Source organism: Emys orbicularis, chromosome 10 (genome assembly GCF_028017835.1).
Source record: "Emys orbicularis isolate rEmyOrb1 chromosome 10, rEmyOrb1.hap1, whole genome shotgun sequence".
Taxonomy (NCBI): domain Eukaryota; kingdom Metazoa; phylum Chordata; order Testudines; family Emydidae; genus Emys; species Emys orbicularis.
The window spans coordinates 33,712,773-33,738,581 of record NC_088692.1 but is presented as its reverse complement, the minus strand read 5'-3'; the positions used below and the strand labels follow the sequence as shown (position 1 = coordinate 33,738,581).

General features: G+C 48.1%; 1 protein-coding gene across 1 annotated transcript in view; it reads left to right on the top strand.

Moving 5' to 3' along the window:
• Positions 1 to 25,809, top strand: part of MGRN1 (mahogunin ring finger 1) — a 106,284-nt gene that overhangs the window by 6,331 nt on the left and 74,144 nt on the right. Inside the window, exons 2-4 of the mRNA XM_065412015.1 lie at positions 14,600 to 14,718; positions 16,276 to 16,364; positions 25,106 to 25,252. Of these exons, the coding sequence (XP_065268087.1) occupies positions 14,600 to 14,718; positions 16,276 to 16,364; positions 25,106 to 25,252 (355 nt within the window). The remainder of the gene's footprint in view (positions 1 to 14,599; positions 14,719 to 16,275; positions 16,365 to 25,105; positions 25,253 to 25,809) is intronic.

The window sequence follows — 25,809 nt, the reverse complement described above, 5'->3', positions numbered from 1 at the left end:
AAAAATGGCTTTAAAGAAGGCTTCCAGAAAGGACACTGTTAGAAATAATGAAATAATGCAGTTTTTAAATAAGAAAGATGACAACCTTCATGTTGAAAGGAACATGACAGCTTGCCAGGTCATGCAGAGTGACAGCACCTTGGTGGGCTATCACTGGATACGAGGGCTGTGATGAATACTTGGTTTTCATGTATGCCCTTCTGATGTGCCTATGCTATGATAGCTATGCAGGAGAGTTAGCAGAGCACTGGTGCTGCGTCCAACTTGTCCCATATTCTTTGTCTCTTTTTGTATTTCTGATGGATCATGTTGGAGGATGGTTACCAGTGAAGTGTTGCCAGGCCTTTTACCAGCTATCTTTGTAGAGGAGATGCTTATACACCATTCTACAGCAAGACTTCTCTGAAAACACCGTCTGCACCCCCAAGAGAGTTGAGTCAGTTTTTTGGCTGGCCGCATTGTCCCTCAGGGAGTTGGGGAGACAAGACAGGCACTGATACAGCGAGGATCTTGCCTGTTGAGGGATTTGTAGAGGAAGAGAAGGACCTCTTGCTAGTCCCGCAGTCATTCTACGGTTGCTGGACATGCAAAAGTAGATGAAAGCTGTCGCTCCAGGAGCAGAGCACCATGTTAGCTATTCCCACTCCTCAGCTGCCTTCTCCATGTGCTAGCAGAAGACCTGGAGCTCTGCCTTGGTGCTGTGAGCTCCCAGCCTAGCAGGGTGAAGTGAGTTAGGATTCTGTCTAAACCAGGGGTGGGCAAACTACGGCCCGTAGGCCATATCCGTCCCTTCAGATGTTTTAATCCGGCCCTTGAGCTCCTGCCGGTGAGTGGGGTTGGGGGCTTGCACTGCTCCGGTGCTCCAGCCGGGGAGTGGGGTCGGAGGCTTGTCCCGCTCCGCGCATGCCGTGGTTCCACAAGGCTCCTGGAAGCAGCGGCATGTCCCCCCTCTGGCTCCTACATGTAGAGGCAACCAGGGGGCTCAGCGCGCTGCCCTCTCCCCAAGCACCGCCCCCACAGCTCCCATTGTCTGGGAACCAAGGCCAATGGGAGCTGCAAGGGTGGCGTCTGCGGACGGGGCAGCATACAGAGCTGCCCGGCTGTGCCTCTGCGTAGGAGCTAGAGGGGGGACGTGCCGCTGCTTCTGGGAGCTGCTTGAGGTAAGCGCCATGTGGAGCCTGCACCCCGCACCCCAACCCCCTGCCCCAGCCCTGATCCCCCTCCCACCTTCCTAACCCCTTGGTCCCAACCCGAAGCACCCTTCTACACCCCCAACCCTGCATTCCCAGCTCCACCTCAGAGCCCACACCCCCAGCTGGAGCCCTCACCTCTCCCCCGCACCCCAACCCCCTGTCCCAGCCCAGAGCCCACCCCCGCACTCTGAACTCCTAATTTCTGGCCCCACCCCCAAGCCAGCACCCCCAGCTGGAGTCCTCACCCCCTCTCGCACCCAAACCCCCAATTTCGTGAGCATTCGTGGCTTGCCATACAATTTCCATACCCAGATGTGGCCCTCGGGCCAAAAAGTTTTTGCCCACCCTTCTAAGCACTCCTTCACTAGAGCAAAACCCGTGATCTCCTTTCATTCCTTTTTACTAGTACCTTTTAGCCTCATTCATCTGCTGGGTGGAGACTGAGCTGGCTCTACTGATGGCCAACTAGCTTGAGGGGCAAGCCAGAAATGGGCACACATGCCAGCTGGTCCGGCAAATTTTTGTGTGGGGAAGGGGAAGTGGTGCCCATACAAAATGGGCCACAAATAGGCAATCACAGGGGAACAACTGAGTCCCCTCCTGCAGCTCTGGCTCGATCAGCAGCATAACACGCAAGTCCTTGGTGCAGTCTTCATGCTTAATGTTCCTCCTCCCATAGCGCTGCATAATGGAGTTGACTCCATTACTTAGAGTCCATTACTTGGCAAATGTTAGTAGCTGCTTCTTGGTATTTTGTTTGGCTGGCCAAAAAAAGTGATTGGTTCCCTTTATTTTATTACTGCTACTATAAACTAACAACACTGAGAGGCCTCAATTAGAACTGAGGTTCCATTTGGGCTACACATACTCAAATAAGACAGAAACCTTACTTTGAAGAGCTTGTAATATAAATAAACAAGACAGACAAAGGTGGGAGAGAGGAAACATTAGCCCATTTTGCACCTGGTTTCCCATGTACAGAAGCTGTTGGAGAGCTGTGCAAGCTTCCATTGGTTTCTGGAATTTATTATTATTTGTAACCATCATAGGACCTAATCACATCAGCCATACCATCAGGGACTCGTTCACCTGCACATCTACCAATGTGATATATGCCATCATGTGCCAGCAATGCCCCTCTGCCATGTACATTGGCCAAACCGGACAGTCACTGGAATTAATTTGCAAACTGGACACCATTAAATTAGGCTTGACCAAAGACTGGGAGTGGATGGGTCATTACACAAACTAAAAACGATTTCCCCATGCTAATTTTCCCCCTACTGTTACTCACACCTTCTTGTCAACTGTTTGAAATGGACCATCCTGATTATCACTACAAAAGTTTTTTTTCTCCTGCTGATAATAGCCCACCTTAATTGATTAGTCTTGTTAGAGTTGGTATGGCAACCCCCATCTTTTCATGTTCTCTGTATATATGTATCTTCCTACTGTATTTTCTACTCCATGCATCTGATTAAGTGGGTTTTAGCCCACGAAAGCTTATGCCCAAATAAATTTGTTAGTCTCTAAGGTGCCACAAGTACTCCTCTTCTTTTTTCAAAAAGGGCAGTAACTCATAGAAATGTAGTTTAACTTTGACCAAAATGGCCAGAAAGCTTCTAAATCCAATTAATGCAACTTGGTGCTCAAATTGTACTGTTTTGGAAAGTTCAGGAAATATTTAGCCCCAGGTGATACGCATTTTCCTGTATTTTTCTGCCTTCGGTTAAACAAAGTTTGTAGTCCTATGACAGTATGAACTTGTTTGTACCATGTAATACATCAAAGTACTTGTCATTATTTGTAAAATGGACTGATTGGAGAGAAGTTTTTCTGTCTATTTTTATGCAGTTAGGCAGATCAGGCCTACCCCCTTATTATAACATACTTTTGATATCTGCTTTAAAGCTCCTGTGGTACAACTGTAAATTATCTTCTTGCTATCACTGAATACAACAGTACGTGTAAACGGCGTCTAAGTCTCATTAGTGTTGTATAAGGGCTGTAGAATGTCTTGAACATACCTTGTGAATAACGAAGTATAACCACGTACTCTTATGTAATTCCTACATATAACGATGAGCTAGTGAAAGTCTAATGCAACACCCCTTCAAGCTATATTTACTCACAAAAATAGTCACAGTAATTTGCAGATAGTTGATACATTTCTACTCCCCCTCAGAATCTGTGTCTGATGAGTTCGTTAGTCTGTTGCTACACTTGTCACTGTCCCAGCTGCATGCGTTGGAGCACACCAAATCTTCCCTGCGACATTTGCGTCTCCTTGTTGCACTGGTACACTCTCAGCCACATTGCACAAAGGTGAGGATGGTTTCTGGGGCAGGCGGCAGCACCATCGTGTTCGGAACAAGATGTCCCGTGCTGTCTATCACCCATCTGTTGCAGATGGGACATGTGAAGATACTGAACTGTTGCATGATTCCATATGACTGACTGATGATTTGCATTTTTCAGGTGCTCTCTGAAGGAGGCCATTTTTGGTGGCAGTTTCTCATGTGTTTTGTTCTTCTTAGCAAAAACCTCATTGCACATGTTACCCAGAGATGCTTGCCTCTTCCTTTGGCCGTTTTGTGTGGAGCAAGGCAGGTGCCTCACTCATTCCCACAAGAAACACAATAGGTGCAGCTGCCTGACTGGAGTGGGGGGCGGGGAGGGGAGGGGAGGTTCCTGTTTGTGGGTAGCTAAGCAGAGACCAGTACCTCCCTGCAGCCTGAACTTACTTACCTATCTCAGAGAGAGGGAAAAGGCTTAGCACACACCCCTCTCCTTGGCATCTCCAATTGATAAGCTTTGTTGGCTCCCTGCCTAGTGAGCTGGCTTTTGTGAATTGCCTTCTAAGGCGTCGCTCTCTCACCATTCATTGTGTATATGGAGACAAGGCCCCTAACTCAGGCTTTGTGGATTGCAGTATTGCTCCTGATTTTTTTTTCTAGGTGCCTGAAAGTTGGGCATTGCAATACCTAAGTCCTTTTGTGGCTCTGGGCCAAAGTGTCTAATGGGAATCCTTCCTAGTTAGCAAACTCTGTTAGAAACCAGAGGGGTATGGAGGCATGCTTTCACTGTACTATTCTGGTTCCATCATTAAAAGTGTCACCGTAGTGTCAAGATTGCCTAGACTTCTCCCAAATACTGATTTAACTCACTTGGGCCTGGTCTACACTAACCCCCCAATTCGAACTAAGGTACGCAACTTCAGCTACGTGAATAACGTAGCTGAAGTCGACATACCTTAGTTCGAACTTACCGCGGTCCACACGCGGCAGGCAGGCTCCCCCGTCGACTCCGCGGTACTCCTCTCGCCGAGCTGGAGTACCGCAGTCGACGGCGAGCACTTCCGGGATCGATTTATCGCGTCCAGACAAGACGCGATAAATCGAACCCAGAAGTTCGATTGCCAGCCGTCAAACTACCGCGTAAGTATAGACAAGCCCTTGGATCCTGTCCTGGAGCATCACTTGCTTCTCTCCAAACCCTGTATGCAGTACCCTGTTGTTTGCCTCCTTAGCTTCCTCCTCTGATCAAGCTGCTGAGCCCCAGTTTCCAGCTACTGGGCCAAAGGGTTGAGCATAATCCTTTAGCACAGCTGGCAATTGTTAAGCAAGACTTGGCCAGCAGCAAGGAGCGAGAGATGCTAGTCATTCACAAGACGATAATGTGATGGGCAGAGATGCTAGAATGAAAGTTGAGTTCTAGCTCCTGCTTTTTTTAATAAACATTCCTCTATTGAAGCAAATACTGTATACAAGGAGTATGACAGACTTTTGCTATCGCTAGTAGGCGTTTTGTTTTTGTAAGCAGAGGCCTCTAACACTTACAATTTGACACACATTGACTTCAGTAGGACTATTCATGTCGAATTTATTCCTACTTGGTCCTTCATTGAAGGAGTGCATGAGTATGGGGGGGGGGGGGAAATGTTAAATATTTAACAAAGACTTCTTTTCTCCCAAGCATGTTGGGCAATTGAGTTAAATAGCTGTTAACAAAAAGAAACAAAGATTTAATTAGTATGAATAAAAATAGTTTCCCATGTCTGTCAGATTTCACTTGTGTGTACTGTGGTTTTGTGGTAACCCTATCAGTTCTCTAATGCTCTGTAGAATATTCTGGGGTAAACAAGACCTGCATTTCTAATGTAAAAAGTAACCAGAAAACAACTAAAACAACCACCCACCCAACTTTCATGCTGCCATTATACATTCTGAAGAAACAAATTAAAAAGAAAAAAACGTGATTTTTTTTTCTTTGCAGGTCACCTTTAACTCAGTCACAAAATAAGTGTGCACTATTTTTATTCTGTCTGTGAGAAGACAGAGATTTACTTTAAAAAAAAAATTCTATTATGGGCACGTGGAAGGGTGAATTTTATATGTCACCAAAATAAACAAGAGCATTTTATATTCCTCTTGTTAAAGGGTGAAACCTTAATGTTTGCATCATGAAACATATAGGATGCGTAGCAGTTCTGAGTTCCCCACCCTGAATGTTTGGAATTTCTGACTCTAAAGTTGAAGTCAAGCATGCTAAAGTTGCAGTAGCACTAGGTAAGACGTTTGGGTCTTTAAAAATATATTTAAAACAAAAATCAAGCCCAAAATCTGAATTTTGCTTAAAAAAAAAAAATGGTAGGGGGGAATGGGTGAGCACACAGTGAAGTTCAATGAATAGCAAAGTTTCTTTTAATGTAGTGTAAACCTTCCAGGACAGTACTGGAAGCCTATCACTTTGTGCTAAACACATGGAAGCCAGAAAATGAAACTGACTAATTTAGTATGTGTCCAGAGGAAAATGCAAAGAAGCAAACCCAGCATGAGCAGGGAAAACTCAATTGGATTTTTTTTCTCTTCAAATTCTCCTTGTTCTAAGAATCTGAGGTGCTAGTTAAACAGGGTAAGGACTTTATAAAGAGTTCTGTGTTCTCTTTATTTTGGGCAAGCTTCAAAAGTCAGCTGTGACTGTGGTTGAGCAGCTTGTGTCATTGGTAGTAGAGGTTTAAATTTAGGCCATGTCTATGCTACAGAGTTAAGTTGACTTAAGTTACGTTGATGATCACAAATCGCTGTAATTACATTGCTTGTGCACATTCACACAACACTCCTTGTGTCGGTGGAGCACGTCCCCAGTTTGTGCTCTCGCACTGACAGAGAGAGCAGTGCACCGTGGGGCAGCTACCCCAGTGTGCAACTCACCACCTTCTGTCACAAGGAGTTCTGGGAATGGATCACGGTGCATCATAGGCAGGGCCGGCTCCAGGCACCAGCTCAGCAAGCAGGTGCTTGGGGTGGCGAACGGAGGGGGGCAGCATGTCCGGCTCTTCGGCAGCGGGTCCCTCAGTCCCTCTTGGAGCGAAGGACCTGCCGCCGAAGAATGAAGTGGCAGCGGTAGAGCTGCTGCCGAAGTGCCGCAGATCGCGATCGCGGCTTTTTCCCCCCTTTTTTTGCTGCTTGGGGCGGCAAAAACCCTGGAGTCGGCCCTGATCATAGGGGCAGGCTTACCACCCCATGATGCAGTTTTTTCTGTCTCATTGTTCCATGGGCGGCTGACTACATTTCGTGCCATTTTTCAACTGCCCCTGTGAACTGTGTGCCCGCCATCTCTGCCTGAAAGCATGGATCCTGAACTGCTCTCCAGTGTTGTGCTGAGCGTTATGAACACAGCGCGGCTGATCCTGCAGTATTTCATGAGCTGTGAATCTGAACAAGAATCTGTGCTGCCTGCCCTGCTCTGTGCCATGGAAAGAAACAATTCAAGGCTTATGTTGGCATTCATGGAACAGCTGCACCCGGTGGACTGTCACTATTGGGGTACGTCTTCACTTACATCCGGGTCCGGATGTAAGCAATCGGTTTTCTGAGTTCGATTTATCGCGTCTGGTTAAGACGCGAAAAATCGATCCCGGATCGATCCCGGAAGTGCCCCGGATCGATCCCGGAAGTGCTCGCCTTCGACGCTGGTACTCCAGCTCGGCGAGCGGAGTACGCAGCATCGACGGGGGAGCCTTCCTGCCGCGTCTGGACCGCGGTAACTTCGGACTAAGGTACTTCGAATTCAGCTACGTTATTAACGTAGCTGAATTTGCGTACCTTAGTCCGAAGTGGGGGGGTTAGTGTAGACCTGGCCTTGGACTCAGGAAACAAGCACTGAGTGGTGGGATCGTACTGTGATGCGGGTATGGGATGAGGAGCAGTGGCTGCAGAACTTTCGGATGTGCAAAGCCACTTTCCTTGAGCTCTGTGCGGAGCTCACCCCTGCCCTGCAGCGCAAGGATACCAATATGAGAGCTGCCGTCACAGTGGAAAAGCACGTGGTGATCGCTGTGTGGAAGCTGGCAACTCCAGACTTCTACCGGTCACTCACAAGTCAGTTTGGAGTTGGGAAGTATCCACCATGGGGGTTGTGGTGATGCAAGTGTGCGGGGCCATTAATTGCTTCCTGCTGCAAAGGACTGTGACGCTGAGCAATGTGCAGGAAACAGTGCATGGTTTTGCTGCAATGGGATTCCCTAATTGCAGTGGGGTGATAGATGGAAGCCATATCCCAATTTTGGCCCCAGAGCACCTTGCAATGGAGTGCATCAACAGAAAGGGCTACTTCTCTAGGGTATTGCAGGCGTTGGAGGATCACCAGGATCATTTCACTGACATCAGCGTGGGGTGGTCAAGGAGGGTGCCTGGCCCACGCATCTTCAGAAACACTGGCCTGTATAGAAAGCTATATGCAGGGACTTTCTTTCCAGACCAGACGATTCCAATGGGGGATGTTGAAATGCCAGTCGTGATCTTGGGAGATCCAGCCTACCCCTTACCTAAGTTTCCTCTAAGCCGCACGGCCACACAGCAGGCTATCAAGGGCTGAACAGATGTGCAGCCACAGGGGCCTGGACTGGAGAGGAGAGAGGCGCCTCTCCACCGGCCCCAGAGGTGCCACGGCTAGGGAGAGGCGCCTTTTCCCCTGGTCCCAGAGCTGCCGCGGTGCGAGAGGGCTGGGCAGAGTCCTCTCTCCTCGCCACAGCCCCGGGGTAGCCTGCACCCCAATCCCCTCATCCCCGGCCCCACCCCAGAGCCAGAGCCCGCACCCTCCCCACACTCTTAACACTCTGCCCCAACCCTGAGCTCCCTCCCATACCCTGAACCCTGCATCCCTAGCCCCACCCCAGAGCCCGCACCCCCAGCCGGAGCCCTCACCCCCCGCCCGCACCCCAACCCTCTGCCCCAGCCCTGAGCCCCCTCCCACACTCCGAACCCCTGCCCCTCCCCACATCACCTCCATATTGGTGCACATAACAAAATTCATTCCGCACATGGATGTAATTAATTAGAGGGAACATTGCCCATTAACCCCATGGCTCATAAAGCCTTACACCGGAATCCTGGACAGCAACAAGGAGCTCTTCAACGACAGTTCTTCCGAAGTAATTCTGTAGGATAGACCAGGGCTAAGAGTGTCACAGGTGGAACAGATAGTTTAGCATATGTAGTTAGCACATATTCTAAGGGACCAATAAAGATGAAGATGCCCGTTAACACCCCTGTAGTCATAGGACAAAAACTGGGGTTAATGGCTTACAGGTGGTTGTAATAAGCCATAAATACCGTGTCTTTATTAAGACCATGATTATTAGTGTCTAGCAAAGTTATGAATTTAAGCTCCCAAGCTCATCTTTTGAAAGTGTTGAGCGGGTTTCCTTTGCGGATGAGGCCTGATAGGTCAGACATAGAGTGATCGCTTTGTGAAAAGTGTTTGTGACAGTGTACCCCATAAGGCTTTATGGGGGGTGGGTGTGCTTATAAATGTATGTATGACATAACTGGAATATGTTTTGTGCTGCCTGTGCCATGCAACATCTCTCTGTAAAGGTTATGGTCTACTATATCTGTTCATCCTATTTGTACACATATATCATTTTCTACTTGAGGTTAAGAATATGGGCTGTATACTTGCTTGGTTTCTAAGTAAGCTTTGTGAGGCATTTGGTCAGCTTCTTTAGGAAGGAATTCGCAAGGCTAAGTACCTGATCAGGAAGCACTTGGGGTACAATGCATCTTGGAATGCTCCAATCCACATAAGAAGTCTTCCTGGAGACATACAAGATACCATGTGGACAATGGCTTTGGCCTGTAAAGACTGAGTCATGCAGGGACATGTGACTTGCCTAGATGACTCCAGAACTCCATCTTGGAGCTGGACTTTGCATAGGAGTGAGGAGGGGGGTCTCCACCCACAAGAGAAAGTCTATTTAAACCTGTGGGAGACCCCTCCATTTTGTCTTCAGCTGGCTAAAGAAGGAGCCTCTCCACCCCCCACCCCCCCCAGGATACTTGAAGGAAACTGGAACAAAGGACAGTAACAACAGGGGGTGTGAGTGATTGCTGGATCCAGGCTAAAAGGAAATTAGCCTGTAAAAGGGAGCATTCTGGAACTGGTGAGGATCTTATCTGTATTTAGTTTGATTAGACATAGATTTGCGCATTTTCTTTTATTTTGCTTGGTAACTCTACTTTGTTCTGTCTGTTACTGCTTGGAACCACTTAAATCCTACTTTCTGTATTTAGTAAAATCACTTTTTATTTATAAATTAACTCAGAGTATGTATTAATACCTGGGGGAGCAAACAGCTGTGCATCTCTCTCTATCAGTGTTATAGAGGGCGAACAGTTTATGAGTTTACCCTGCATAAGCTTTATACAGGGTAAAATGGATTCATTTGGGTTTAGACCCCATTGGGAGTTGGGCATCTGAGTGCTAAAGACAAGCACACTTCTGTGAGCTGTTTTCAGGTAAACCTGCAGCTTTGGGGCAAGTAATTCAGACCCTGGGTCTGGGTTGGAGCAGACGGGAGTGTCTGGCTCAGCAAGACAGGCTGCTGGAGTCCTGAGCTGACAGGGAAAACAGGAGCAGGGGTAGTCTTTGCACATCAGGTGGCAGCTCCCAAGGGGGTTTCTGTGATCCAACCGGTCACAGTGTTCACCTCCTTATATTTTCCTGACTATTGCACACTGTATTATGAATCTGTCACCACAGGTAACTGCCAGCTTTGACTTGTTAGGTAACCATCTAGCACTAATTTAGTATATTTCCCCAAGTCTTTACCAGTACCCCCAAGGGCTTCTGATGCTGTTCTGGCTCTTTTCCTCTTAGTTCCTATAAACCCCTTGCCCTGTGCTCTCTAGGATTTGCACAGTGCTGTGTTTCTTGCTTGGAATGCCTGCCTTTCAATGAGCACTTTACATGCCTGTGCACTCATACATCTACTAGTTGCCCTAGGGGAGGAGTAGAGGAATAGTGTTTGGGGTCCCATAATGGCTGTCCTCTGGACCATGCACCTCTGGCTCAAGGCAGACCCTTACTACTTTAAGGCAGAAGGGCCATCCGCAGAGCAAGAATTCACATTTTGACTTGGAAGTCCTCCCCAGCTTTGGATGGCATATACAGCCTGCCATCAGTATGGCAAGCTTTATTTATAGACTTTTCCGTAGCACTGAGTGCCTCACACATTCATTATCCTTCCAACACCCATCTGAGGTAGGGCTGTGATATTGTCAGATATCTTGCAAGCTAAATGAGGTCAGGCCTGGGCAGTACTTGTGAATGAGAGGCCTCTAGGGCAGTGGTTCTCAGCCTTTTTTTGTTTGCAGACCCCTAAAAAATGTTGAATGAAAACAGGGCCGGCTCTACCATTATTGCCACCCGGACTGTGCCGCCCCAAGAATGGACGGAGTGCCGCCCCTTAGCATGTGCTGCCCAGGCAGGTGCCTGGAGCCCTTAGCAGGTGCCTGGAGCCAGCCCTGAATGGAGATGCGGACCCCTTTGGAAATCTTAGACATAGTCTGCAGACCTCCAGGGGCCCAATGACCACAGGTTGAAAACCACTGTTCTATGGTAACAACAAACTTTCATGGACCCCTTAGACCAGGGGTCTCAAACTCAATTTACCTTAGGGCCAGTGCCAGTCCTCAAATCCTCCAATAATGTCACTCATGCCGCCCAGAACCCACCCCCCAAACTCTGCCCCCCACCTGCCTAAGGCTCTGGGAGGGAGTTTGGGTGGGAGAGGAGGTCTGTGGTAGGGGATTGGGGTGCAGGCTCTGGGAGGGAGTTTGGATGCAGAAGGGGTGAGAGGTTGGGCTCTGGGAGGGAGTTTGGGTGGGGGAGGGGGTCTGGGGTGCAGACTGGGAGGGAGTTTGGGTGCTGGGTGCAGGCTCTGGGCTGGGGCAGAGGGTGGGGGTGCAGGAGGAGGGGGTGGGCTTGCAGGCTCTGGGAGGGAGGAGGGGGGATGGGTGCAGAAGGAGGGGGTGGGCTTGCAGGCTCTGGGAGGGAGGAGGGGGGATGGGTGCAGACTCTGGTAGGGAGGTTGGGGGTGTGTGGGAAGGGGGAGGGGGTGCAGGCTCTGGAAGGGAGTTTGGGGGCGGGAGGGAGTATGTGGGGAGGGGATGGGGATGCAGGCTCTGGGAGGGGGCCGGGGGTGTGGTGCTTACCTGGGGCTCCAAGGCGGGGCGTGCTGGGGGGGACTCCGCCCCTGCAGCTTCCCATTGGCTGCAGGGGCGCTTGGGGTGGGGGCAGCATGTGGAGACACAGCCCTGCCCCGCCCTGGGGCAGCAGGGAGGGGCCAGCAGCCACGTGGAGCGAGCACGCAGGAAGCCGCTCAGCTCAGCTCCGCTCCGCTGCCGGTAGTGGCCAGGGCCCCAGGTCATTTTAAATTGCCTGGGGGATGCACGGGGGAGGGGGAGTGCCCAGGGGCGGGACCAAGGGAGAGACCCGGTCCCAAAATTTCTGGAGCCCTGCGGCCCACATTGGGGAGGTTCTCAGGCCGCAGCTGGTCCGCGGGCTGGGACTTTGAGACCCCTGCCTTAGAAATAGTCTGCAGACCCTCAGGGGTCTGGGGACCACAGATTGAGAACCACTGCCTTAGGTAAAATCGTGGGTGCTCCGGGATGTAATATAATGGAGGAGAGATTCTTGACTGAGTACCGAACAGATGCTCTAGCTTGCAATTAGAGGGTGGCTGTGTTGCTAGGTGGGCCATCTTCTGGATGAGAACAAAAACAGAGATCTAATCATTTGTGGACATTAAAGATCCTAATAGCACTTCTCAGAAGTGTGAAAATACTAGCTGCAATGTCCTGGCCAGATTACAGTCGGCCAGTTCTGTTCCACCTTCCTAAAATCCCTCCTGCAGTTCCAGTTGGCTATGATATTCTGCCCTACTTCTCATCCGGAACTGCTACGTAGCGTAGCATTGCTGTGCTCTTTTGAACAGCTGCTGGGGCTGCATATCAGTGGTGGGCAAAGTGATCCATGTGGGGATAGTGCCTGCTCCTGCAAACCTTACTCACACGAGTAGGTCTATGCAAGGTTGGTTCATGGTTGTATAAAGCACTTTGAGTTCTTGTGGGAGAAAAGGCACCATGGATGCTCTGATGACGCTACTAAAGGATACAACCTCCTTTGAATATATGGGGATTTGTGTACAGTAATGTTAATGTGAACTGCACATAAATCCAGGTTCACTGAGATGAGCTATAACCCTGTTAACACGTCCCATTCACAGAATACCAAACCAGAGCAGAGCAAGCCATCTGACACTGAGCCAGGATAATCAGCCACTGCAATTCTGAGATTTCTTGCAGAGGAATTTTCCTTGGAGTTAATCAGATCAAATGCATCAAAACATCCTCCTGCGTGACCTACATAAAATGTAAAATTGATTCCTAAATCCTGCTTTCACAAACCACAGCATAAGCATAAATATCACAATGCATCCTTGGCTGGGTGGCTATATTGAGCAGAAAATCTGGCTTGGATTTGTAACCGGAATAGCTTTTCCTTTTGCTCCTAGTTGCCTGGGGGTCTGTGGTTTGGGATACCTCAATACTGCCATGCTGCTGCAGTGGACTTGGTACCAGCTAGATTCTGGACCTAGGCGAAGCTTGTGATTGGTGTATCCAGGGAGCAGGCTTGTTTTTAAAATACAAACATCTGGAGGTCTGTGAGCTTGTTAGCTGAGCTCAGCAGTGGGGAGCTCATCATTAAAGTGGTACCAGCTGTGAAGGGTAAAAAAAAAAGCCTTTCTTGGAGCCAAAAGGAACAAATATAATTGAAAAAGCAGAAACCTTTCATGAAACCCCTCTTGTTTTTAGAGAGCAACTCACCAGTTCTGCTAGCCAGATGGATGGAGAATCCCGCCCATCGAATTCCTCTCCTTCCTCTCCATAACCTTCCAGATGCAGTCATTCTAGGTAGTGCTCTTTTGAGGGGCCCAAAATTCCTGTATATTGCACCGAGCCAAGACAGTGAAGCTATATTCGGCCCATTTCCTTTCTCATTGTGGGCATGGAAAAGCCCCATTTCAAAACTGCAGGAAGATTGCTTGGATGGGTCTTAATAGGTCTGTGCCACCTCTCACTTCTCTGTGCTGTGAACATGTGACAGCTGCATTTGAGAGCCGCAGTTGCCCAAAGCGGCTAGCTCTTTTCTGCAAGTGACTAGATTGAGTGTGGCATTGTGAGTAATTCAGTTACTGCTGGTGGGGGGAGTTTCAATGACCTTGCACCCAGCTTCGTCTCACACCATTTGCTGCCTCAGTGCATCCCCTTGAAATGGAATTAGATGAATCTGTGGTGAGGGAAAGTTGTGTTCAGTCTTGGGATTTATCTCTTACAGATGTCTGTGTTTTTTACAGTTATAGCCGTCTGTGTTTAATCAAGGCATGCATCTGTGTGGGTTACCTCTAGCACCCTATCTGTAAAGACTTAATGTGTTTTCACCGTAGGAGCATGGGGAGGGGAGGAGAACCAAGCATTGCTTGACAGTCACTCCTCTGGCTGTATGAGGAACTACATTCATGGGATCTGAAAGGAAATGTGTCTGTTCCTCATTGGCTAGGCAGATGGCAGACCTTGAAAATGAGGCTGGAACGTGGGAGAATTCCCAGAATTCAGCAGTGTTGTGAAGAATCTGCCCCTTTCCTTCCTTGGGGGAGAAATTTACGATAGGGTTAACAACCCTGTAATACATTGATTCCAAGGCCATGAGGCCCCACTGTGATCCTCTCATCTGCCCGCCTGTATGACACAGGCCAGAGAACGTCCCTGATATAAGTCCCATTTGAAGTAGGGCATATTTTTATGAAAAACGTCCAGTGACTTGTTTTCTGTAGGGTTCTGGTTGCTGCTTCTTGCCCAGTGCTGTTGGCGCTGACTCCGCATGATGCAGCGTTGCCAGGAGCTGTCTAATGCGGCACTGTGATTTATGGCTGTTGCCTAAAAAAAAGTCTTGTTTGTGTCTTATGCTCCCCCACTCAGCCACCTTCCCCCCAACTAAATGCTGCACATTTCTGCCATGCTCCAGGAATGAATCTCACGTTATTATTTTTCTCTTTCCAGGAAACTACTTTGCAAGTCACTTTTTCATGGGAGGTGAGAAGTTTGATACCCCACATCCCGAGGGTTACCTCTTTGGGGAGAACATGGATTTAAACTTCCTGGGGAACAGACCTGTTCAGGCAAGTTCACATGTGCTGTGAATTTCACATCTGTATGTGTCTGTCAGTAGGAAACCCAGCTTTGATACTTACCCAGGAGGAGACTGAGCATTGTCTTGGAGCTGGTGCACAGTACTAGGGGATCAGGATGTTCCATTTCTGGCTCTGCCAGTGACTTGCTGTGTGATCTTGGGCAGTGGTATATTTGTGAGTGGGCATCTGGTATAAAGCCCCCATCAGCATGGAGGATGCCATTTTGAGAACAAAATGGCATCCTCCATGTGGCAAAAATGCCATCCTGCCACAATCCAGCCCCACTGCAGCACAGGTTTTGGGCAAATCACATAGCCTGTCTCTGCTTCTGTTTTCCAATTTGCAATATGGGGATAATGCCTACCTCTCAGGTGTCTGACAAGACTGTAAAGAGGTCTGAGATCCTGGCATGGACAGCAATATGGAATTGCAGAATGCTTTGTTTGGAGAGAGATTTTTTCATCTCATGATTGCTTTGGTATGAACAGGAAGTAACAGTGCTGCATGGTTCAGTTTGTCACGGGTGACAGCTCCTGACTCTCAACTTTGGCATTTTATACAAGCGTCCAAGCCTTATGAACAGCCTTGATATGAATAGCCTAATTGCTATTAGTTCTTTTACCCTTTAATGCAGACTGCTGAGCTGAGTAGTTCTGACCTGATGTCAGCACTGAGGATGAGAGACACTGATTCCCGTATAGTTACCTTGGAGTCACTTGTAAACCTGTTGCACTGCAATAACCTCCTGGATTCTCCTGCAGGGAGGTTTTAGACCTGGGGATAAATTCAGTGCAGGCTTTCAGCCAACTCCCTGCTGCCAAAGACCCTGTCCAAGACCTTTTTCTTTTCCCCTTTGTGTGCACCTCTGAGGCTATTGGTTCTGACTGGGAGAGAAAGTAAATTGGTCTCTCTTGAATAATGACAGTAGTCTTGGTCCTGGATTTCCCCGTGGGTCTTTTCCTCAGACTTCCCCCTTTTGAGCAGGAGAAGAGCTCAGGTGGCCAAACCTAGGCTGTAGTACTTAGGAACGTGTTACATTCCTTCTTATCAAACTAAGGATGGAGATTTATTTTAGACTAAACAAATACCAAACTTTCCAGGAGGGGAGTAGAAAGCACAAGTATGAAGAGGTGCCTCCTCCTGCCTGTGGCAGACAATTTAACAGTAGATGTGCATGAGCTGTGAGGTATTTAAGAGATGGATGTCTGGTTGTGGTGAAAAGTGCTGCATTGGGACAGCATGGGCAGCTTCAGGACAGGCTCTGCACTGTGTCCTGCCAGTGTGCATACACTCTGCTGTGGGGACTGCTGCTGAGCTGGAGAGGACTGATTAGTCTCTCTGGCCTATTCAGCTTGAGTCTCTCTACTGAGCCTGCCAGTGGGATTGCTGGTTAGTGCCAGCTGTGGATGGTTGCAGCCCAGTGTTGACATAAGCATGATCTCGGACAGTGTGGATGTTTCTTGTATTAGATAGGTTGCTTCTTGTTTAAAGTGTTAATTCTCAAGCTGGTATATTAACAAAGCAACTCCTTGCCTCTCATTCTAGTTTCCCTATGTCACACCAGCCCCACATGAGCCTGTGAAGACGCTGAGAAGTTTGGTGAATATCCGCAAAGATTCTCTACGTCTTGTGAGGTACCTTTACTGACCAAACTGTTTGTTGCGTTGAAGGCAAAGGGTGGATCATACCTACATTTGATGGCCTTCTCTTCAGAGCACTAAGTGACAAGTCCTTATTCCAGTGACGCTCCCAAGGGAGGTCAGAATATTCAGGGTTCACATGTGATTAGTGCTGTCCAGGGCTTTTCAGATAACTCCCATTAGTTATTTCCCTAGAGTCGGGTAATCAGCATTTCTAACCAGCACTGGGGAGGCATCTTTCTCCAGAGGCCGAGTAGAGCAAATGCTGCCTTGTAGGAAGCTGTGACACTTGGGTCTCACTCAGGAACACTAAAACAAATGGAAAATATTAGTCATGTCACTAAACCTGCAGACAGATTTCTTTCTGAACTTTTGTGTTTGCAAAGCTAGAAGTTGGTTTTGGTGCAAGGCCCAGGCAAGGAGGACTGATTAGTTTTGAATAAAACTCTGCCTCAGATTTTTCTTGCTGGCTAAGACACAGTGTAGTCCCACTTGATCCACACGCTTTTAGGTGACTGTATCCCACACTTGTAGGGAAATAGATCATCCAGCCTAACGGGTCTATATCTCACTGCTCTGCGCCTAAATCGAGTGCAGCGATAGCTAGAGTTTGGTCTGTGGATTAAACGTAGCTGTGGAGTGTCTTAACAATCAGCCTGCGGCTGTACTTGTTTAATACAGGTGTAGTGCCTTGGGGTAGATCTAGGTCCCAGCATACAGTCTGAGCAGCCTGGCAGCTGCATGGAGCATTTCATACAGCCCCTGGAGTCTCTGTGCAGTTTGTCATTTTATGGAAATTTGTGCATTCCTGGCAAGTTGCCAATTTCAGGTCATGGATGGGCAAGGTTTGGGTGCCTTGGTATAAAGTGTATGGCAGTGTAGTTGTAGCTGCTGGGAGCTTAAATTTATTACTTTGCTAGACACTAACAATCATGGACTGCACAGACACCAGATTTATGGCTTATTACAACAATCTGTAACCTACTAACCCCCTCTTTTTGTACTATGACCACCTTGAATGGTCATAAGAACATAAGATATATGCTAACTATTTATGCTAAACACTCTGTTCCACCTTGCATTTTGCTGTGACACTAGGAGTACCTTTCCCAGCCCTGAAGAAGAGCTCTGTGTGGCTTGAAAGTTTGTCTCTCACCACCAGGAGTTGGTCCAATAAAAGAATTTGCCTCACCCACCTTGTCTGTCTTGGTAGAAAAGGGATTAGATTAGCCAGAACGGCACTTGAAACTGATCAACCTTGTTTTTCTTTGAAAACTCTGATTTGTCTTTTTTAATGGTCAAAAACTCAAAGTGATGGTCTCAGAATGAGCTGGACAGGTGGAGAAGGAAGACGCGCCTGCTCAGATAGTGGGCCTTGGTAAACGTCCATGTTCTGAAGATCTCTTGGCTCTTCCAGCCAAAGGGTATGTCTGTCTCCATTGGAATAACACCTTAGTTTCTGCTTCCTCTGAAGCCAGGACTCGCTCTGTAAACAGTGTCTTAGTCCTCTAGGAAGCATACGTTAGCAACGCACCAGCTCTCAGATATGCAGTCTTACATCTGTGGAAAGGGCCTGCTGCTAGTACAGGAATTTGTAAGTGCTAATCTTAGTTCTGTCATTGGCCTGCTGATGGACAAGTCATCTCCCTGCTTTGTGACTTAGTTTCCCTATTTGTCAAGTGGGGAGAATGAGATTGAGGGGGAGTTGAGGCTGCATTGCTGTTTGTAAGGTGCTTAGTGGTGCCACAGCGATGAACCCACGTAGATGCAGGTGGTAGCACTATCTGCTTTCAAGAGTTGGCCTCTCACATGGCAGCCAGTCTTACTGGTCCTGGGTCAGCTCCAGAGCACGGTCAGCGCTGCGTTGTTTAATTTTCTCTTGAGATCAGTATGTTTAGGAGTTCTAGTGACCCAGATACTTAAGGAATTTTAACACTTAAGGGTTAGCAGTCTTTTTCACAAGGGAACAGTCTCAGTTTGCATTGTGCTGCCTGTCCTGAGTGGAAGTTCGACCCCTCTCTCTAGGAACATGCAAAAGCCCCTCCCTGACCTCTCCAGCAAGGGTTTCTTTGTGATTGCAAACATGGAAAAACAGCCAGTTCATAGTTCTCTGGAGATTCTCCTCTTCTCTCTCTCCTGTCCCTGTAAAATGAGGCTGAATTTGGCTCACTTTTTGATGGAAGGTGAGATCTGACTGTAAAATTCCCACCAGCTCTTTGGCTTTCCCTGGCTCCGGATTGTTAGCCGGAGTCTCACCTGTCTAGAGGGTGAGGTGATTCTTCTAGATTGCAGTTCAGAGCTTTGGCGGAGGGTGTGAGGAAACTTCCACTCTGGCTCCCGGCCATGCTGTGACTGGTGAGCAAAGTTCAGAGTGTTGCCAATCCTGAAGTATTTATGGTGGTCACCTGAAGAAATTCCACACTCATGAATGTTCCCGCCTGAACCTCTGTGTCTTTGAGAACTTTTGCGAATTCCTGATTTCCTGCCAGGACCAGACTGTGTTAACTTCAGAAGGGGCAGGGGTGGACTCTCCTGTTGAATGTAACCGAGTCAGATGGCCTCACTTCCCTCCTGCCCTGCCACGTCATACGCTGACTGTGAGTTCCTGGTAGGAACTCTGCCAGCTGCTGAGTCCGCACAGGAGACAGAACAGCTGCAAGCAAATTGTCACCATGCAAAGTCCTGGGAGTCAAATGGCTGAGGAAGTTTTCTCCTCTTGGTGCTGTGAATAAGTTTGAAAGTAAGTCAGGAAGCCAGCGTAGGTCAGCAGCTTCTAACCTGGATGGCATCTCCAGTTCTTGGAGGGAGATTCAGAGTCCTGAGGTGCATTATGTGTGTGGAAAGAGGCCATCTCGTGGTGGGATCTTGTTGCCCTCTGCCGCTGCTGCTTTCTTTGGACTTATCATAGAACTGGAAGGGACCTTGAGAGGTCATCTAGTCCAGTCCCCTGCACTCACGGCAGGACTAAATATTATCTCTAGACCATCCCTGACAGGTGTTTGTCCAACCTGCTCTTAAAAATCCCCAATGATGGAGATTCCACAACCTCCCTAGGCAATTTATTTCAGTGCTTAACCACTCTGACAGGAAGTTTTTCCTAATGTCCAACCTAAACCGCCCTTGCTGCAATTTAAGCCCATTGCTTCTTGTCCTATCCTCAGAGGTTAAGAAGAACAATTTTCCTCCCTCCTCCTTGTAACAATCTTTTATGTACTTGAAAACTATTATGTCCCCTCTCAATCTTCTCTTCTCCAGACTAAACAAACCCAATTTTTTAAATCTTCCCTCATAGGTCATGTTTTCTAGACCTTTAATCATTTTTGTTGCTCTTCTCTGGACTTTCTCCAATTTGTCCACATCTTGCCTGAGTTGTGGGGGCAAAGGGAGGCTGCATGGGAATGCTGGAAGAGGCAGGCAGTATACCGCTTGGGAGTCTGCCCAGAGCGATTTACCTGGCACTTGCTAGCAGCGAATAGTTGCTTGTTTGTAATTGAGGCCTGCACCTTTGGGCTGGTCTACACTGGGGGGGGATCGATCCAAGATACGCAACTTCAGCTACGCGAATAGCGTAGCTGAAGTCGAAGTATCTTGGATCGAATTACCTGGGGTCCACACGTCGCGGGATCGACGGCCGTGGCTCCCCCGTCGACTGCGCTACCGCCGCTTGCTCTGGTGGAGTTCCGGAGTCGACGGTGAGCGCGTTCGGGGATCGATATATCGCGTCTTAACGAGACACGATATATCGATCCCGGATAAATCGATTGCTACCTGCCGATATGGCGGGTAGTGAAGACGTACCCTTTGTCGCATCACCCTACTTCTGTAACTCGGCTCCTGCTTCGTGGCCAGCTCATGCTGAGAACTGACAGGCCAAGGGATAGAAAGTAAAACTCCTGCTGTCCCCAAGAGAGAACTTCAAGGAAGAGAGACAAGCAGAGGAACCCATGTTGCAGTGGGTGCGGCTCGGATCAAAGCAGCCCTGGAATGTGTAGGTGCTCAGCAGAAAATCAACTGCCTATGCATCTCTCATTGACAGCACTGGGAGCTGCAGGGCTATTTCACCCCTGTGTGACTTCATTTAACTTGGCCCAGGTTGTTTTAGGGGCCACACAGTCCTGTTCTCCCCTTCCTTCGTCACGCATGGCATTTGCTTCTCTCACTTGTATCACTTCTGGAATCAGGTGGTAAGCTCCTTGGGGCAGGGATCAGAAGGGACCATTAGATCATCTAGATATCACAGGCCATATTACATTGCACCCAGTTCCCCTGTGTTGAGCCCAATAGCTTGTTTTTGACTAAAGCATCTTCCAAAAAGGCAACCAGTCTGGATTTGAGGACATCAAGAGATGGATAACCCACTACTTCCTTTGGTCATTTGTTCCAATGGTTAATTACCCTCACTAGAGGAAAGATAGTTCAGTGGTTAGGGCACTGGCTAAGGATGTGGGGGACTCGGCTTCAATTACCTGCTCTGCGATGGTCTCCCTGTGTGGCCTGGGGCAAGCCTCTCAGTGCGACAATTTCCCATCTGTAAGATGGGGATGATGTTTCTCCGCCTCAAGAGGTTTTGTGAAACACATTGAGATCTGCTGATAAAAGAAGCTCTATAAGAAATAGACTTTATTATTGTTGTTAATACTGATAAATATTTGTGCCTTATTTCCAGTTTGAAATTGTCTGGCTTCAGCTTCCAGTCATTGGTTCTTGTTCCACCTTTCTCTGCTAGATTAGAGAGCCCTTTAGTACTCAATATTTTCTCCCTGTGAAGATACCTGTTCACTGTAATCAAGGCACCTCTCAATCTTTCTTATAAGCTAAACAGATTGAGCTTTTTAAGTCCCTTACTCTAGGGCACTTTCTTCAGCCTATGAATCATTTTTGTGGCTCTTTTCTGCACCCTCTCCTATTTTCTCAACATCCTTTTTAAAATGTGGACCCCAGAACTGGATGTAGTATTCTAGTATCAGTCCTGCCAATGCCATGAAAACGCTCTCCACTCCTCACTACTCCCCGTTTAGCCATCCAAGGAAAATATTAGCCCTTTTTGCCACAGCATTGCACTAGGAGCTCATGTTCAGTTGCTTGTCCACTATAATCCCTAAATGCTGTTCATAATCACTGCTTTCCAGGATACAGTCCCCCTTCTGGAGGTCTGGCCTACATTCCTTGTTCCCAGGCATGTAACTTTTGCATTTGGCTGGATGAACATGTTTTGTTTGAATGGGCACAGTTTAATGAGCAATCCAAATGGCTCTGTTTGACTGCCTTGTCCTCCATCATTATTTCGCATTATATCAATCTTTGTGTCATCTGCAAGTTTATCATCAATAGATTTATATTTACTTCCAGAAATTTGATTAAAATTGTTGGCTAATATATGCCGGCTAGCATGTGTGCACACGTGTGTGTGTGTGTGTGTGTGTACACACACTAACATATATTATCTGCAACATATAAATATATTGGTATGCCTTGTGCACCATTAACATTAAGCACAAATATTGCAACAGTGATCTAGCCTAAACTGGCCTATACCGTGCCTCCGCCTGTGATATTCCTGGCCAATGCCTGCCTGGCTGCCTATGTGAAATGAGGTCTAGGTTTTGGTACATTTCCCACTGGAGAGGTGTCCCCATCACCATCCCCTTCCCCCTCAAAATTGGTACTGATTTCCCTCCCCCCATGTCAGTGGTGGGTGGTGGCATGGAGACAGACCTCTCCTGAGCCTTTAGGGGGGGTTCTTCGAGCTCAGGGGCAGGCACACTGGCATGGGATGGTGCAGGGAAGCTTGCACTGCTGCTGTCTGTGTTGTACCTGTCTAGAGCAGTGGTTTTCAACCTGTGGTCTGCAGCCCCCTGGGGGTCCACAGACTGTCTAAGATTTCTAAAGTGGTCCGCACCTCCATTTGAAATTCTGTAGGGATCTGCAAGTGGGAAAAGGTTGAAAACTGCTGGTCTAGAGATTTCTGCTTCCTTCAGTCTCCCAGGCTGTCGGTCTGCTTGAAATTCCGAAGTTACACTCGCGCTCGCTCGGAGAGGTTGCTGATCTGGCTATGTCTTGCCACGCTTACAGCCTTGAGCTTTGCCGTGAATTTATTCTCTTGAGTGGCACTGGTAACCACACTTAAATCAGGTCTTTATCTATTTGCATAATCGTGCAAACGCAACCTGGTCACGTTCTTCTTTGGCTGCCTTATATAGGTCACAGCAGCCACGGTTTCAGAATGGCAGCTATTTCTTGCTTTTGTCCTTTTTAATCTAGCAAGTTGGAAAAGCTCTGGTGAAGAAGCCAGTTCCTGTTTTGACCTAGGTGAACCCTGGAGAAAGGTCTGTCATCTCCTGCTTGATTTGTGTGGAATATTCCAGATAGCTGTGCACTAAGGAAATAAAAATAAGGCTGTAACCATTCCCTGCATTGCTTGTTTAATTTGACTATTTTTAATCTTTATTTGGCAGCTTTTATATTAAATCGTTGATGCTTTAAAACCTCATACCTATTAAATGCCCGCTTAAGGTGGAATTTATGTTGGTGTTGTCCGGAGGAAGCAGCAGTTATTGATCTCACTGAATGAGGTCTAAATGGGTTCCCTTGGAGACATCCTGCTAAAGTTACATCTAGCTACATCTACTGTGTATTCCGGATAGCCTCATACAGTGCTCTATATGGCCATTTGGGGGAGAAGATCTACAGGTGCTCTAGAGCCAGAAGGATTCTAGGCAAAAGCCCCTTTGTTATCCAGACCTTCCTGAATGGTTTGTCCACCTAATTTAACCTTCTGAGCCTCAGATGTGCTACTGGTAGAATGTTAGAGGCTGGGCTTGGGCAGGAAGCTCAGTATCATTATAGGCATTTAAAAGGCAATCTGTTTAAAACTGATCCACAGAAATAACTTTTCTACAAGCACATAAATAACTAAGGCACTGTAATGGGGCGGGACTCACCACCTCGGTGCCTCCTGCTGGCTGTGCTGGGAATTAGCTCTTGGTTGCCGGTGAGCCTTCCTCTAGTAGGATCTCACCGCCGTCACTTCTGCTCCACCTCTAAGACCTGCATTGCTCCCTGGATCGCAGCGTCCTCTTCTGGGCATGGCCCTCTGGCCATGCCCAGCGCTTGAGGCCCCTGCAATGGCAAGGAACTAAGTGAGATAGACCCAGCTAATCCTGGCAAGTGACCTGCACCCCAAACTGCATAGGAAGGTGAAAAATGCCCCAAATCGCTGCCAATCTCACCTAGGAGAATATCTTTCTCGACCCTCCATATGGCGATCAGTTAGACCCTGAGCATGTGAGCAACAGCCAGCCGTCTAAGCACGTGAGAGAGAGAATGCTCGGTGCCACCTCAGAGCCCAGTGTCCCATCTCCAGCCATACCCATCGCTGATGAAGGAAGGAGATATTAAAAAAAAAAAAAAAAAAAACTCCCCAAATATATTGTGGAGGGAATCCCTTCCTGACCCCTGCAGGTGTCCAGCTGAAACCCTGAAGCATGGCCCTCAGAACATAAAGATGGTGGTGGAGTAGCATTTTAAATTACATACTTCTCTGATTTCCAAGTGCATCTTGTCCTTTCTGTGTCTCTCTCTTAGGGCATGTCTACACTACAATCTTAAATTGACCTATGTTAGGTCAACTTACAGCCACCGCAGTAATTAATGTGATGGCTGATGTCCACGCTGTCCTCCCGTCGGTGGTGCGCGTCCTCACTAGGAGCACTTCCACTGGCTGAAGAGGGGCAGTGTGGGGGGCTGCGATCCAGGGCTCTCAGCTCTGCACTGCTTCCCACTGGGAGCCCAGCTGCCTGGCCAGGCCTTCTTACCTCCCTGCTGAGAGTGGAGGGGAAGCTGCCCGGTGTGTTTCACCTCCAGCGGCGTGATCCATGCCCGGAGTCTGGTCAGCTGCCATGCTCCCAGCAGGGAGTCGAGACACCAGGGGACAGCAGGGCTCCCTCTGGGGAGCCCGGGTGGTAGCCTAAGCCAGGAGCCTGGGTGGCAGCCCAGCTTGGGGTGGAGACCCAGCAGCAGCCTAGCTGGGAGCTGGCTTTCTTGTCAATTTCATGGCTCCAGCGGAGCCGTGAAATTGACAAGAATGACAGCCAACGGCAGCCAATGTAAGGAACAGTGTCACGCTGACGTAAGCCCTATGCCTTTCGTGGAGATGGAGTTATTATGTTGGTGTACTAGGGCACTTACATCGGCAGGAACCAGGCTGTAGTGTGCATTGTCCATTGCGTGGATAACTTCATATATAGTGCTTTCTCTTCTGTAGGATTGTGAATGTCACCTCCCAGGGACTGAATAGAGTGACACTGAGATCAGCTAACAGATGTCAATAGCAGGCATTTTGTAGTTAGATAACCTCTGAATGAGATACAGGTGCTTCTTAGGGCAGATCTCCTCCTCTTGGTTTAAATGCTCATCTCAGTGAGACTTGCGCTTCTTGGGGTTACTCCCAAGAACTGGTGACTTGGATGGGTTTAGGGGGGTATCTTGATCTGAGGCAGATAACAAGGAAATTTAGGCTGAATATCAGAAAAACCTTCCTGACAGTGAGCTCTGCCGGAACGGTGGAACTCTCTGCGGTGACATGGTGACCCATCGCTTGAGTCATTAAGACTGTACTGGACAAAACTTAACATACTCTAGGAACACTCTTGCACTGGCCTCTGGGGATGAAGTAGGTGAGATAGTAAGTCTCTTCCATCTGTAATGTTTGTCCTGACTCTGGCTTTTTCTTGTAGGTATAAAGATGACCTAGACAGTCCTACTGAGGAGAACGGGAAGCAGAAAGTCCTGTACAGCCTAGAATTCACCTTTGATGCTGATGCCCGTGTTGCCATCACAATCTACTGCCAGGCTACAGAGGAATTCATCAGTGGCATGGCAGTGTAAGTCATGGGAAAACAGATTTAAAGGGGCACTGGCGACTTACAGGTCACAAGTCTGTCTGAAATTTTTCTCCTGGTACAAGTAACACCTAAGGAGGCAGGAGAGAGAGCGAGGTTTCTCCTTTCCAGTTTGCTTGCTTTGTGCATTTGGCAGCTCTGTATATTAGTAGTTTCCCCTGTTAGTTGGTTGTGTGGGTTTTTCCATGCACATTTGGGAAAAGAAAACTAAAACCATACAGTTTGACAGGGAGACACAAGGTGTAACTCCTGAAGGTGTAAACTCATTTTTTTTAAATTGACTGACTAGATTTGAAGAGGATGTCCCTTTTCATTGGGACCCCTGGGTCAATGGAACTGATGCGGTGAGAATGAGCGCCCTTCAAGGATCAGGAGAGGGAAAAATGTGTAAGGAATTGAGCCGCCTCCCCCCTGCTTTTGTGGTTAAATGACCATCTTATACAATTAATTATACTGAAGGGGCTCTCCTGTGTTTTATAGGCAGTATTGCCTGTTAGATGTTTCCCTCCAGGTGCCTATTCTAACATTTGCATGGTCGA